Source organism: Leuresthes tenuis, unplaced genomic scaffold, assembly GCF_036924035.1.
Source record: "Leuresthes tenuis unplaced genomic scaffold, fLeuTen1.0.hap1 SCAF_23, whole genome shotgun sequence".
Taxonomy (NCBI): Eukaryota; Metazoa; Chordata; class Actinopteri; order Atheriniformes; family Atherinopsidae; genus Leuresthes; species Leuresthes tenuis.
The window spans coordinates 17,871,776-17,886,795 of NW_027325377.1; the positions used below are offsets into that span (position 1 = coordinate 17,871,776).

At 39.5% G+C, this 15,020-nt stretch overlaps 1 protein-coding gene across 3 annotated transcripts in view; it reads left to right on the forward strand.

Moving 5' to 3' along the window:
* The window catches only part of anks1b (ankyrin repeat and sterile alpha motif domain containing 1B), a 196,626-nt gene that overhangs the window by 98,647 nt on the left and 82,959 nt on the right, over positions 1-15,020 (forward strand). For all 3 annotated transcript variants that reach the window (XM_072377500.1, XM_072377498.1, XM_072377499.1), the window contains exon 11: positions 9,235-9,391. In XM_072377500.1, the coding sequence (XP_072233601.1) occupies positions 9,235-9,391 (157 nt within the window). The remainder of the gene's footprint in view (positions 1-9,234; positions 9,392-15,020) is intronic.

Here is a 15,020-nt window from a genome sequence, read left to right on the forward strand (position 1 = left end):
TGCAGCAATCCAAATACATGTCCGTTGTACTCGCTTCCTACTGACCTCTCTCAAGCCATCTGTCATCATTGCGCCAACATTCACATATCTAATAAATAGAAGAAATAGTCCAGAACCATTGACCAGTACTAACGTACTTGCTTAAGTATATGGAAAGAACAATTTTCAAACAGGGCTATGTCTTTTTTCTCGTAGAACAATGAGGGTTTGAGAGTAACCACTTCACCGACACCGCTAAAGGCAGCTCTTGATTCTTTTGTTTTTAAAACACTAAATCATGCCATCCTACTGTATGTGCTCTCTTAGATGGTAATCTAATTCTTTGTACACTACTGGTTATCGCTCAGTGGGTATTCTTTCAAAGCATCATAGTATTGACCATCGTCTTTGTACTAGAAATCCCTGAAACTCCCTATTGGGACCACTTGCTTTTTGCAGTATTTATCACCTCTTTGGGAACAGTCAGATGCTCATTTGGCTTTTCTCAGCACATCAACATCCTGTAAGAAATTTAGTATGCTAATTTTTTTTCAGATAACAGAAAAGCTAAATCAAATGAGAATGCTAATGATTCTATATCTTATTCTTCTAAGTTACTTTGTACCTTTTTGTCACTACTGCAGGACCTAATGCAGCTCTAATCTTACATTTGGTGCTAATTAATGGCTTTATGCCCTGTCGACTTTGCGACTTTATTCTCCCCTTGAGTACATGAATCTGTGTGTTTCCGTGTCTTGTATGTGTGAGGTCTGACATCTCTCTGGACTTGAAATACCATGCTAATTTTGAGGTAAACAGGAAATGGGAGAAAAGACTGAAAGAGACTGAAAGCGGAAGGAAGTTTTTCCTTCAGCAATCGTTAACAAGACTCCAATGTTCCTGCAGAGACTGTGACACTCCGATACCTGCAGTTGTTTTTTTTATGTGTGTTAGTTAGCTTTTTAGGAATAAACCTAAATTCACACACAGAGGGAGATGAGGGACATTTGCCTTGTTACTAGGAGCACACAAAAATACAGACGTCAGGTTTTTGTGAATCCCCATCAAAACAGATTAGACTTTGAGCCAACATCTTTCTGTTATTTGCAATAAACAATATAATCAATCATTCATTGCCCTTGTTATGAGCTCATGTGAACCTATCTCTCAATCCTTTGTGATGACATGTATGATTGATTCCTTATATTTGGTCATTGGGTGCAGATGTGTAATATGGTTTCATCAAGTTAAACTAAGTGTTTTCATGTGCAGACCTTTAATGCAGGAGGTGCTGATTGTACCACTGTTATGTGCATACATTTCACGCATTCTTCTTCCGTCTGTGTGCATGTTTTGCATAGTTAGTGTCAGCATTCTGAATGCCTGAAGTTGTGCAGTTATGGAAAATACCGACAACATTTTACTTTGATCGTAGCTCTAATTTTGCAAATATTTGCATAACGAGCCACACATTGAATATTACTGTGAAGAATACAGTTGTGCATGAAAATGCACCAAACAAAGGCAAAACAAAAAAAAGGGGGTGTGGTCGGAGCTGAACAAGAGAACACAGTTTTGGCTAATTGATAAATTTGTCAAGCCACAGTTTTGAGTGGGAACAGCTGTGATGATTGCTTAATCTTAGATTTCCACAATTTGAATGATGTTAAGGTGTAGAGTTACTTTTAAGTCATTTCAAGCAATACTTGATTTTAATGGCAGAATGTAAAAAATTTTGTTTTGATTGAGAGAATCTTGCTTCAGGAGGTTTAATCAGTGCCTGAAAGGAGGTTTTAAAAGCCCTCAGTGGGTGTAAATGAAGACATTGTGAAAGTCTCAGTATTTCAAGGAATTATTAGGTGTTTCTAAGCTGCAGTTTTAATACCACAGACTCTGAATGTTTTATAGCTGTTCAGCAGTGATTCGTAAATTTCTTTGTGAAAGCTAATGCCTTTGTGATCAATAGTTTGGGGAGCAGTGTTTTTGCCACATTGAGACCTTTTTCATTCATCGCAATCTTTTTTTCTTCTTTCATCAATTGATCATCATTAATATATCAGGCTTAAGGTGTGATTGCAAATTGAACCATGTCAGAAATTAAATATTTCTCATGTAAAGCAAAAGGAAATGTAATGTATGGCTTTATTGCCTTTTAAACATGAACTGCAGAAATATTTTTTTTTACTGAAATGCGTTTAAAAATAAAAAAAAGTAGCACTGGACGCTTCATCAAGACATTTACTATTTATCACTATTCCCAAAAAGCAGCCATTCTGAAAATAAGAGCAGAGTAGCTGTTATGCTGTGCTGTATGGCACATCAGTAAGGAGCATGTGTGGTTGTTGTGAAACCAGCAGAAACATAAAGCATCCTCTAAAGACATTTGCCACCGTCATGAGTGAGACATAAAAGCCGACTCCCCATAAAAAATGGTAACTGAGAAGCCGTTTTTATCCCCACCCTAAAAGCACTGCCTCATAACCAAGAACAAATTAAAGTTACTCAGTTAAACAGGTGAAAGGCTGGGTATCATTTTAAGCATGGATTGAAAAATGAATTGAGCAAGACTCTTAATTAAAATTGGATAACAACCTTTCACAATGAAAAGGTAATAAGAGAATAAATAGGACTTCCAGAAAATAGGTTTCTGTGTAAATCTAAATGGTGATTGATTTAGATGAGAAATAATTGGACAACATAAAAAAACGTCCATACTTGGGCAACACACTTTCACCTGATCAAGCTGTTTCTTAAAAAAGTTCCTCCAGGTTGTGCAGCTCGCAGTTAAACACAGCGAACACCTCCTGCACTGGCCAGTTGCCGTCTCTGTGGTATGACATGTGGAGCCAGGAGAAGCCACAAGTTGAGCTTTGCTCACTGCATCCACCGTCATGGAGAATGTGAGCAGTGTTATTTTCTGAAGAGTGATTGTCATGTGGTTTCCTTAAGTGGATGATTTCTGCAGGATTATTCAGTCCATGATGAATTCAATTCTGCAAAGCAATCCCTGCTTGCTGCATTAGCCTTTCCTCCCCTCCCATCTCTCCTCCCCTCTACTGCTTTCCATCTACAAACTCTGTTCCCCCTCCATCAAAATTCTTAACTAACTGTTCCCTATAGCTCATCTCATTTGTTTATGCCATTCTTTAACAGTTAAGGAGTAGTTCAGGGTTTTGTCAATGAAGTACATCTATCAATACCTCTAAAGTAGCCTCAATAAGTGTGTAGATGACGAGCAACCAAGGTACAGTTGGTATCATTGGTCATTGACGGTTGTCTGGCAAGCTGCAGTCATTGATGCTGCACAGATAAAGTGAGTCCCTTGAGAAAAGGTTTGTGTGGTCAAGAATAAAAGAGCACATTACTATAGTTTGCAAAGTGGGATTGCCTTTTTAATTGTAATGATCTTCCTTAATATGCCATCAGTTTTTTAGGTCATTTCCCCTCATTGCAGTTCTCTTTGGCTGAATTTCTTGTCACTCATTGAGACCCTCAGAGGGTCCATTGTGCTCTGTGGTGTCCACCCCTCCCTTTTCTCTCTAATCAAATAGTCTCCATCAGGAAATGCCATCAAATTATAGCCTCTATTCATATCTGATGGCCTATGAACTCGGTGTACAGAGTATGAGTGGAGGGTTCATGCTGTGACTCTTAATAGCGGCGTGTTAAAAAGAGACTGAAATAGTCACATGATTTAAAACGGTATGGGAGAAGTTCTTCAGGCAAGACCGGAGTAACAGCGCATTTCCTATTTGGGCTATCAGGAGTGTGCACATTAAAATGTGCTCACACTGTATATAACAGAAGAAAAAAGAAAAAAAACACAAAGAATGCACATAGGCTGTCACATGATCACACAGAAAAACGGTAAGCATGTCTAATGCAGCCAGACTGCATTTTTACACGGATATAATCACAAACCATTTTACACAATCCTTCAGTCACATGTGCAGGCACCGTCTTACACACACACACGCACACACACTCTCAGACGTTTAATCTGGCTTCTGCAGTTGGACGGGAGCTACATACGACCTGCTAATTAGTGGCCAGAGGAGGCCTCTGTTTGCCTGCGCTCTTCCTGTTAAGCTCAGACACAAGTTTCTCTGTGTCCTATCTCTGCCCAGAAAGATAGGGAGGGAGGGAGGGAAATGAAGGAAGACCAAGAGGGTTTGCTGTTGGAGGAACTGCTCATATGAGATAGCACACAGCCTTTTCTACCACATTTTCAAGCTTTTTGATCCCTTCAGGGCCAAGCAGGAGGAGCAGCAAGGATACCATCAAAATATCAGGTACACTGGCTTGACATGTTGTCACGCCGCTGAATTCATTTCATCTTCAGAATCAGGTGCTTCCAGCTTTGAGTGTGAGGAATTTCCTACTACTGACTAACAGAATTTGCTCAAAGTTAAAGGTTCTCCACCCTGCAACTGAACTGCTTGTTACATTTTCTCATTTTTGCTGTCCTTCATATGAGAAATCAAGCATGCTGTCTGTACTTGCCCCCCATTCCTCGTGTTTTTCCTACATTTGTGTGTGTGAGGAAATCCTTGCTCCTGACACACTGCACTCCCACTTCCTCTGCTTCCCTTCCTCAGCACGAACTCATTTTCCTCTTCCCGCTCTGTCTGTCTCATGCTCATCTCCGTGGGATTTCGCTGACACAAACTCAAAAGTAAGTGTTGAGTTGGATCCTGGTGTCCTTTGATCAACCTGTGTTTTTTTTCTTGTCCCTTCTTCTTTTTCCTGCCGGTTTCTCTTTTTCCAACAATGTAGTTTTTGTTACCCCTCTTTCTTTTGCTGTGTTGCTATTCAGGCAGGCAAGGTGGAAGGTAGAGACTTGGAGTAACAGGATGAAGTAGAGATAATGTAGACATGAAAGTTGATAAATAGAAGAAGTGATAAAAGGACATGAGTGAATGGAGCACATGAGAAAACGAGAAATGAATTTGTGGTTTATACTATGGGCCTTCCCCGTCTTCTAGTCCTTTTCAGAATAGATTTTAATGTGCAGTTCTTAGAAAGCATGATATTACTATAATTTCTTATACTCAACAGATTCTCCTTTTATCAATTGGAACGGCTGCGCTTGTGGCATTTGTAAAACATGTGAAATTCATTGTTAATTCACAGGAATGTCTTGATTATTATAGAAAGCATAGTTTGGGATGATTAGTAGCCTTTTCCACTAAATTTTATTGTGTTGATCTTTAACTTTAAAATCAAGACTGAAGTTCCCATTAACGTTGCAACTTCCTGTCCCAAAAACAATGATTCCAGTTTCTTTTCAAAATTTTCTTTCACTTTGAGTAATTGTTGCAACTTTAGCTTCATCTTTGTTTGCTTTGAAGAACAAAACGCTCTGCCAGTTTCGTGCAAAAAAGCAATCTAGTGCATTTCCTGCCCAAATCTGACCCGGTTACACACAAGCTCACACCCACAGAGGACTCACAGATACTGAGAGAAATCAAGCTAGTCAGTGTTCCAGTGGTATGATAAATACATTCCCTAAATTGACAAATTTATCTTAAGTATAGCGACTAAAGTAATTAGAGTTAAGGTCTGCTTTGGGAGAAAATCCATTGCAGTTGGACAGGTCTTCGTTTAAGGGGAAGGAACAAGGGTTATGAGAAATATCAGTGAGAAATGAATTTGCGGTTTTAAAAGTACCTTTGGAAAACTGAGCTGGTGAGTCGGTGACAGTAGTTTATGATTGCTAATGTTGTTTTCACATCACTGTAAAGTTTGCTGTCATGTGTGAGAGCCTAACTGAAATAGAGGTGGTCATTTACAGTTGGATTATTAAACAAGACACAAAACATAACCTAATGCCCAAGGATCAGCTGGAGGGTTATTAGCCATATTATGTAATGTTTGTAATGTATGCCTGCTACTGCTGTCGGAGCAAGAGGCCGATGTTAAATCACGCGATAAATGAAAGACAGATACTAGATTGGAAAAGATGACTTGCAGCGCATAGCTCCCATCTCTGTCAGACTGTATCTCAGCTATCCATCAGTGTCCGGCCCATCTTGATGCTAATGGAGACGTACTGTAGAAGCAGCTGCACTAAGTGAATGACTGTCAGCTATTAATCACAAATGATTCTACCCAATACTGCGTCTCATCTGTAAGTCCATGAAATATCTGGGTATTTAATGGAAAACAAGCACCATCCGTGCTCGTGTTTGTTGTTACAGCTGCATCAGTTGAAGTCCCTTATCCTAAACTTTCACAAATTGCATCCTGGCAGGAGTGTTTACTCAGCATTTGGTACATCACAACAATATATTACAACATGCTTTTTGCTTATTGATATTTTCATTCATTCTTATTTAATTTGCAACAGAATGCCTGTCAGCTGTCTTGTGGTCCCAGATCGTTCTGCACCTCACTGGACAGACTGTGGTGCGTAGTCAGCTGCCACTTTTAAGTCTGTTTTTATCTATAATTCAGGAATAGAATAGTCTTCCCCTGAGTGCTCAAAGCAAACAGGAGCAGCACGAGGAACAGATTATAACTCAAGGTTCTTTTTAAGTGGTTGCTACCTTCCTCTGTGCTTTTTCCAAAAGAAAGTACTGATATGTTGTGAAGAGAAGCCTAAATCTTGCTAAAACTAGTGTCAGTCGGTGTTTCTATCGTGAGTGAGTCTTGATCTGGTGCGTCTGCATTAAGCAGGAAGGGGCTAATATGTAGTGTGTGTGTGTGGGAGGGAGGGAAGGAGGGAGGTGAGGCTGAATATGCTGCATGCAGCTTTACAGAAGTGGATTTCCTTAGTTTGTAAAGAAAAGAAATATACATGTGCAGCCAGCCACAAACTGCATGTTGAGTTGAATTCATTGTATTTTTAATTGAAGTTGTCACATGATAATGCCAAGTAAACATTTTATGTACCTGAAACTGGCACAGACAGTTTTTTGGCTCTTTGAGAGTCCTCTTAACCTTTTCCTTCAGCCTGTTGAGTGAGATCTGCAGCAATCTCCCTTTAAATCGGTGCCTGGCCACCTGTGGAGGGAAGGCATTTGAGACTGACTGGATCACCATTAGCTGGTAATGGCAATCTAATTGAGTGTTGATGGAGATAGAAATGGAGGAGAGAAAAAGAAAAGAAGAGAATGCTTTGAGTTCATTGGGCTTTTTTTCATTTATTTTTTTTATTGTGGTGCAGAATAAATCTCAGATTGAGTTCAGAGGGTGTGCGGGAGAAGAGCCATCAAAGAACTGATTGATCTGTCAGCCAAAGTGATTTATTCATTTTTGAAGGTGCTCAGTGTATGATTGATGGTCTGATGCAGTGTGGGTAATGTAGTAGCAGACCATGACAAGAAGAATGATGAGTGTTAAATGAGGAGAGGCTGGATTAGGTCATATCATTAAGAAACATTTGAAGCAGTACTGAGCACTGGTTTGACAACAGTTTACTACCGATTTCATTGGGAAGGTTCCTACCAGGGCTTGTTGCCAAGCGATATTCTGGAAATGATAAAAAGCAGTGTTATGGGGCAAAGACAGAAATTCAGAGGCTGCATTGCTGAGGAGAAATGTTTGGTCTTGATAGTTGAAATGTTGCAGGCCCTGTAACCTTTTTTGCCCTGGTGCACATCAGTCACTCTTGTTTTTCATTCTTTCTCGGTACACATCTGCTGCAGTGAGAAGGGACTTCAGCCTCCTCTCTGAGCCCTTTGGGGCTAGACCTTTTCACCAGAACTGTAATAATTAACAATCTGAAATTCTCCTGAAATACCCAGAAGAGGCTGTTACGTAAAAGAAAACCTAATTATTCAATTTTAAATTAGGTTTTATTTTCACAATGCTGCAAGACGAATTTACTAAAAATAAGTGATTTACTTAATATTCAAATTACAATTTAAGCATTTTGCAGTCTATTTAATGAGTCACTTAAGAAAGCTTAACAAACAAAAAATGAGAAAGGAAGTGAAGCACATCTTCCCTTTTGTTTTGTAAAATGTTTGAATTTAGTCCTTTTTGTAGCAAACTGTCTTTGTATGTTAGACCTGGATGTTTAGGAGTGAATGGAAAGAAAAAAAAAAGTTCTGTGATGTGGATCACAAGAGATATTGAGTAGGAGTCTAACAGGTTTTCATTGTTTTTCATTTGAGTTTGAGTTTGAGTTACATCTTGTCCACTGGTTGTGTGTCATTCTCTTTTTTACAAACTGGAAACATCAGGGTTGGATCTGTTGGCAACAAATCTATTCAACTGAAAAAGCACCAATTTCAGTTTCTCTGCTTTCAGTAGACAAAATAGAAGCTGTTTTGATGGTTTTATCAAGATTGTTTTTACTCTGTAGTCCTGGCGCTTTTGGGAATTTTAGCCCTTTTTCTCCAACAGATCTATCGCTCTTTATAAAATAGATTCACACCATGTGATAAAATGAGACCCTGGAGCTATTTTGTGACAAACAGCCACATCTTTCATCTGTTAATAAAACGAAAATTGCATCTTTGTGTTGTATTTTAAGATTAAGGTTCACGATTAAAAGCCGTGATCTCAACACTAGAGGATTTTTTTTTTTTTCACTTTCATCACGTGAACCTTGAAAATGGCAGCAGTTTCATGGGAATCGGCTGTTCAAACAGAAAATATGTTATTTGTATTTCGAAAAGCCCCAAGAAACCCTTTTGATCACAGTAATTACAAAGCGCAAAACAAAAATATAAAAGACGTGAGAAAAGTTCAAACTTTCTCCTTTTATTTTGAGAGAACACTGACCTAGACCTTCTGCGACGATCCAGCCATGTGAATATGGTTGTGTTGAACATCCTTGAGCTGAACTGAGAGATTACTGCTGAGATGCTTCAGGCAAAGGCAATTAAAGGAAGAAAAAAAAGAGGAAACGGACGATGGACACCTCTGATCCTGAACAGACCCTAATTATTTTCTCTATAGTTCACATTCAGCTTTTAGACTCAGTCTATATCTCTATATATGGATGGCAGAAGCCTCTTCATTACTTTTCATTTTCTAATCATCAGCACGATACATCATGTATCAAGCTGTTGGAGGGAATAATTGTCCAATATGATTGCAGTACATAATTAATATCATCTGTGTTGCCTTTGTGTTACATGAATAAAGTACATCTGCTAATGCCCGCTGGCGTGATTCAAATAAAACCTGCACTTATAGTGGTGGTGGTGGTGACAGAAAAGCAGGCATTCGATTGTGTTTGTTATTGCTGAGATTATGTTTAAGCAAATGGCCCTTTTTTTGCGTTTCTCTGTCCCTTTGCAGGATTCTAAGCAATTGGCAGAAATCGTCACTTCTCCATCACTAGATGTTTTCCTGCCGGAGGACGAAGACAACCCGTACGAGTCCGTGACCACTGCTGTCACACGCAAGCCCAGCTCCCTCGATATCACCCACCGACTCAACACATGTTCACGCAATGGTAGGACAACAAACCTACAATGTTAGTGAGTTTTGCTTCTGATGTGCCGTTCAGTTCCAAAAATATAGATGACCTCATTCTCAAAACTGTATTCTTATTTTATATTGGTAGCTAAGATCATAGTATGAAGATTATCTAAACTTAAACTAAATGGATCATTGGCTCTTGGGAACAGAGAGCAGAAGTAAATCCAAAGCAAAGACTATTTTTTAAATGTTTTTTATTTTTTAAATTGCCTTGCGAAAAAAAACACGCTGACGATTGAGTCGTGTAGACAAGGTCAATCAGTGAGATGAAGATGATAATATGGAACAAAAAGAAAAGGTTTGGCAGTCTTAGAGTAGTCGGCCTTGTGTAACACCAGTTGAAATGTGTCAAAACCAAAAAATAAACACCACCAAAAATATATGTAGGCATATCATTAGACTTCATGGTCAGTGCTGCCATCACTTTAAGTTCCTGGGCATCTGGTAAGGATGCCTCCTGGTTGGCCCCCGTTGAGGTTTTCCAGGCGCATCCTACTGGGAGGACGCCCCAGGGCAGACCCAGGACTCACTGGGAGGATTATATCCCTTGTGGTCTGGGAAAACCTCAGGATCTCCCAGGAGGAGCTGGAAAATGTCGCTGGGGAGAGGGTTGTCTGGGTTTCTCTCCTGGACCTGTTACCTCTGTGACCTGACCTTGGATAAGCGGATGGAAATGGATGAATGGATGTATAACCTTTATATTTTTGGCCTTTAAAAAGTTTAAATAATTTCACTGGTGATCAAATGCGATTACATTTACTTTGTTCAAAATCAAGATTACATAAGAACTTCTTAGTGTTAGAATAATCACAGCTTTAGTGGAAGAAAATGACCACCTGAAAGAAGATTGGATTGTGTAATTAGAATAGAATAGAAAAATACTTTATTCATCCCCCAGTGGGGGGAATTCAAAATGAATTACTAGATTAATAATTAAGTGTGGGGCATGCGGGTGAGAGTAAGAGCAGCATAACACTATTGTGGCAGGATTTATTTTTAAAGTGAAGGTGGTGATTTCCGAATTACTTTTGACGTGTTTATCTTTAGTTCTTGTTAGTTAGACCACAGGTCCTCCGATTTGACAACAGCTCAAAGTTTATCCAGACTGATGAGTGTCTTTGCAGAGAAGTAGAGCTTATGTCATTACTCTCCTTCTCTATAAATGTAAAACCTAAGTAGGATCATAAAACTGAAGTAGACATTCTGCAGTTTTTTATTGGTTCAGTGGGTTTTCTTTCACCGTCTTCAAATCAGATTTCAATGTTGGATGAGCTAATCCTCTGATGACCTCTGAGTGGATTCTCTTTGCTCATCTCTTGCTTGGTTTGCTGTGTTGTACCTCGACACCCACAACAACAAACACCCACAGTGTGCTCTTTCCTTTCACCCGGCTCCCATAGCAAAGCTACACACCGCCAGTTGTCAGGGCAACTGCATCCCTGTATGGTGAGTCACCTGTATGTTGCCATGGGAACTGTCTTGCTAGTGACACCCCCCCCTCCTCACATCCTTCCACCCCAAACTAGAGCAGAGAGAGGCTGCTGGAAAGGCTTGATTGTGTCTCATCCCACATTTATAAGTAGCATCTTGAATCTGATTGGCTGCAGGTTATTGGAGAGTTAAGCTGTCAATGGTACAGTCTGAATTTTGCATGAAGCAAGAGGATAGTTGCTTTATGTCACTTTAAGTCTCTGTTGGTGGAAAATTGCTCCACTGACGTAAGTGAGCAGTGTGGGTGTTGTTTGTTCTCAGCGTTTTTGAGTGCTGTTACCTGACCAAATTAGAGCGAGAAACTGAGGGAGAATGAAACTGCGAGGTGAGACAGAGTTCCCTACATTTCCATGTTATTGGTGAAAATAACTGCAAATGCTTTCTAAACCTTCACAGGCAGCAGAGAAAGAGCCTACGACAGAAAGGGAGCAGATATAACATTCAGCGGATGAAGTTGGAGACTTGACTCAGACTGAGACATCAACATTAATGAGAATCTGTGATGCAACAGGAGGGAAAATCCTGGATTCCCGCTCTGAGTCCAGTAACATGTCAGGCTAATTGGACATGGGTGTGCGTCAGTCTCCCTTATCTGCCACTGAGAGGAAGGATGTGATGATGAAGGAACATGGGGGAAGTGGGATTGAGATGAGAGGAAAAGGGAGGAGCAAAAGGAGACTTGGTGCATTCCACTGCAAAAAATGCTCTTCCTTTCAGTTCTGATCTGTTGTTAAATCTAAAAACTATAGTTGTTAGCAAAGGTTTTGTCAAAGAAGTAGTATGAGATGGGAAAAACGTTTTGTGTAGCAAATCTGGTCATTTTATCAGTGTCTTGATCTACCACCATGGGTTTGGTGTTGATGGGTTGAGTTGAAACTGAAATGAGTCTTTTACTGTAGCTTAAGTTGGATATTTTCTTGCAGTGTAAGCCCTGCCTGACACCCACCTGTGCTGTGCTGCTGGGTAGCTGTCTGCAAGTATGGGCTGCTGCAGTGTTACAGTCATGCAGGTGGAGACAGTCTAATAATCTCCACAGCCTCAAATTATCAGGACAGCTTGATCATATTCCATCTGCAGACTGTTGCTTAGCCCTGCTGCTACAGAAGCACCACCACAGAACAGTTGTCACTGAAGCTGCCACTTAATAGAATTTCTCTTATTTCATGTCTTGGATACTTTGCTGCCCCTCCTTCTTTTAATTGTACTTTATTGTTCTTTTCTTACCATCTCTGTCAATTGCCCTGAGATTCACCTCACCTTGATAGACAGTCCTACTTTAGATGCTGCAGTATTCATGGGAACGTTGCATTCCGTTGCACCACATCTTTTCTGACGCAATGACAATAAAGAATGGAATCGTGTTCTTTGTTATAGAAAGTACGCTTAGAACAGACTAGTAAGCATAATCCTACCACGCAGTGAGATTTAAGTCATTTTGTACAATAAATTTGCTGTATGAGATGGATTTGTTTCAAATGAAGAAATCTTACTACTTCACCACTTGCCTGCAGATGCCTTTTAATGTGAATTTAGTCAAAGTCACTTGCTTTAATTTACATGTGTACACAGCATGCTGGCTTGGTGTGTGAGGAGGGGATTTGGCAAAGTAGTTGATGGTGAGAGAGGGGCAGATTCACACACAAATGCACAAACACAGAAGGGAACCACTCTTTTGGCTGCTGTATGACATAAACATGCATGTACAGTGTACTGTTTTGACAGTTTGAGGTTTAATCCGGAAATATCTGGAGATTTTTTTACATTACTGGAAGGCAGGAGACTGGTGCTGCAGAACATGCGAACAAAGCTCCAAAGCCTTCTCTGTCTTATGGAGCAGACAGAAAGCTCAGAGCAGTGCCGAGTGGTTAGAACAAAAGTTTCTTTTCTACTATCAACTGACTTATCCTGAGATAAACAAACTCTTGTCCTCAAACAAGCCACCGCTGAGGATGGAATATATATATATATAAAAAAGAAAAGGGGTAAATTAAACGGTTATTGTTTGCGTCTGTGCATAAGTGTGTCCTCTACATTATTTCACAACTCCTATAGAACATGCAACATATGTATGCTTTTAGCTTTAAAGCCTGATGCAACATGGCGTCACATCAACAAGTTCAAGATGCACAATTATTACTTTATAACGTTTCGATAAACGTGAGATTAAAGGTAACAATTTTACAATAAAAACTGAAGGTCCTGGCCTTTTTTTAGATTTGATGTTGTAGTTTCATCAGTGGTTGTAGTTTTGGTTTGAAAGCTGACAAATTAAAGGTTTTATTGGACATTTTTCCAGAAAACCCTCAGGCTTTAAAAGACATTAACCACAGCCTTAAGTCTGAATTAGTTGATTAAACTCACCTAAAAAAGCTGCTTGTTGGTCCTCAGTGTTACATATTTGGGCTTTCATGCCAGGACAAATGTATTTCGGAGTGCTAGAAACTTCTTTTTTTTTGTTAAAAAAGGTGTACCATAATTGACTCAAAAAGTTGCATTTTTGAGAGCTTTTTGAAAATAATTTGCAATAATAAATCGTATTCTGAAAATCATTTGATCTTATTCATCCATGAGTCTACGTTGGAAACAGCTGCTGTTACCATGTTTGTTGGCAATCTCGCAGCGTACTTTACACTATCTATCGATCAGTCATACTACCTGAGAAGTGTGAATGTAATGAATAATAAGTTCCATGTGCTCATCATGGGAGGTGATGTGAGGAAAGCAGCCCACTTCCTCAACTCTGTTATGCACAATAACAATTTTTCTCTCAGCATCAGGATTTGTATTTTGCAGTGAAGATGCACAGATACTTATTACCATATACACAAAAAAATATATATCAAACTAACAGAACTGTTAGTTTTAAACCAATAAATTGAACTTAAACATTTTCTATTAATCATCAGGATTGTGTAATGTTCTATCATGGAAACTTTCAACAGCTGCAAGATGGAATATTTTTACCACCATGCTAATAATCCAAGACTGAGTTCAAATTGGCCAGTAAAAGGTCCACACTTAACAGCTACTACCTGAAAGGTGTTTGAATAAAGGCTTCAACCAGTTTATTACGGTCCTCTCCCTCGCACACTGACTTCACCATCACCTCTCTTTGTTGGAATAAAACTGATGTGGCTGTGTCTCGCACCATTTATCCCACTTCGGTCGGCGCTGGAGGCTTAGAGTAGCTAATGGCAGCCTGTAGCGGCTCCAGGGCTTTGACATTAAAAGGGTTGAGGCCCATTGACTTGTTGAAGGGAAAGCAATAAAGTGTTGTCATTGTTGACAGCCAGAGGAAATTTCTGCCTGAACATAATTATACTCCCACACTTTTCCTTTTATTTAGTGTTTTTTTCCCCTAACATCCATTTAAGTTTATCCTGCAAAGTGAATTAGTTTGTTTTGGGCGTTTATAAAGTTTTTATTACTGTACATGCATCCCCACCCATCCTCCACCTCTCGAGCTCAGTGTTTTTCCGAACATAACAATCATATTTTTAATATATAATTTTTGTTTAAAGCATTTGTATCACTCATGTTATTTTGCTGTTGCAAATTGTTACAAAGTGGATTGATATAAATGGAGCAGATTTGGCGTTTGTTCCTCAAAGTGATCAAAGCGCAGGTGGAAGGTTCAGAGACGGGTTGTAATTTGACGTAAATAACACGAGGGACGTAGGGTAAAATGCATCCTAAGATGAACAACAACATATGACACAGTGTCATGTATTTGGGGGGTAGCAGCCAGGCACAGTTATTGACTCATTGAGGTACCTTGCAGTTGTTGAGTCGACAACATCCCTGTCAAAGCTCCGTCCTCTACCTGCTGTGGCGGCATCTTAAAAGAGCTGTGCATAAACAAGTGCTTCAGACCAGCCTTGCAAAGAAGAGTGGGCCAGAATTCCTTGACAAGACTGCTTGAGACTGATAACCTCATACAGAAATGATTACTTTGTTATGGCTGCTTAAGGTAGCTCTACTAGCTATTTAATCATTGGATATGATTATGATTCATTTATCTAAGTTGTATTGCCCTCATTTTAAGCTCTTGTAAGAACCAGATGATTTTTGTCCTTTTCTTTTTTTCCACAAATGTTTGAGATGTTGTCAGA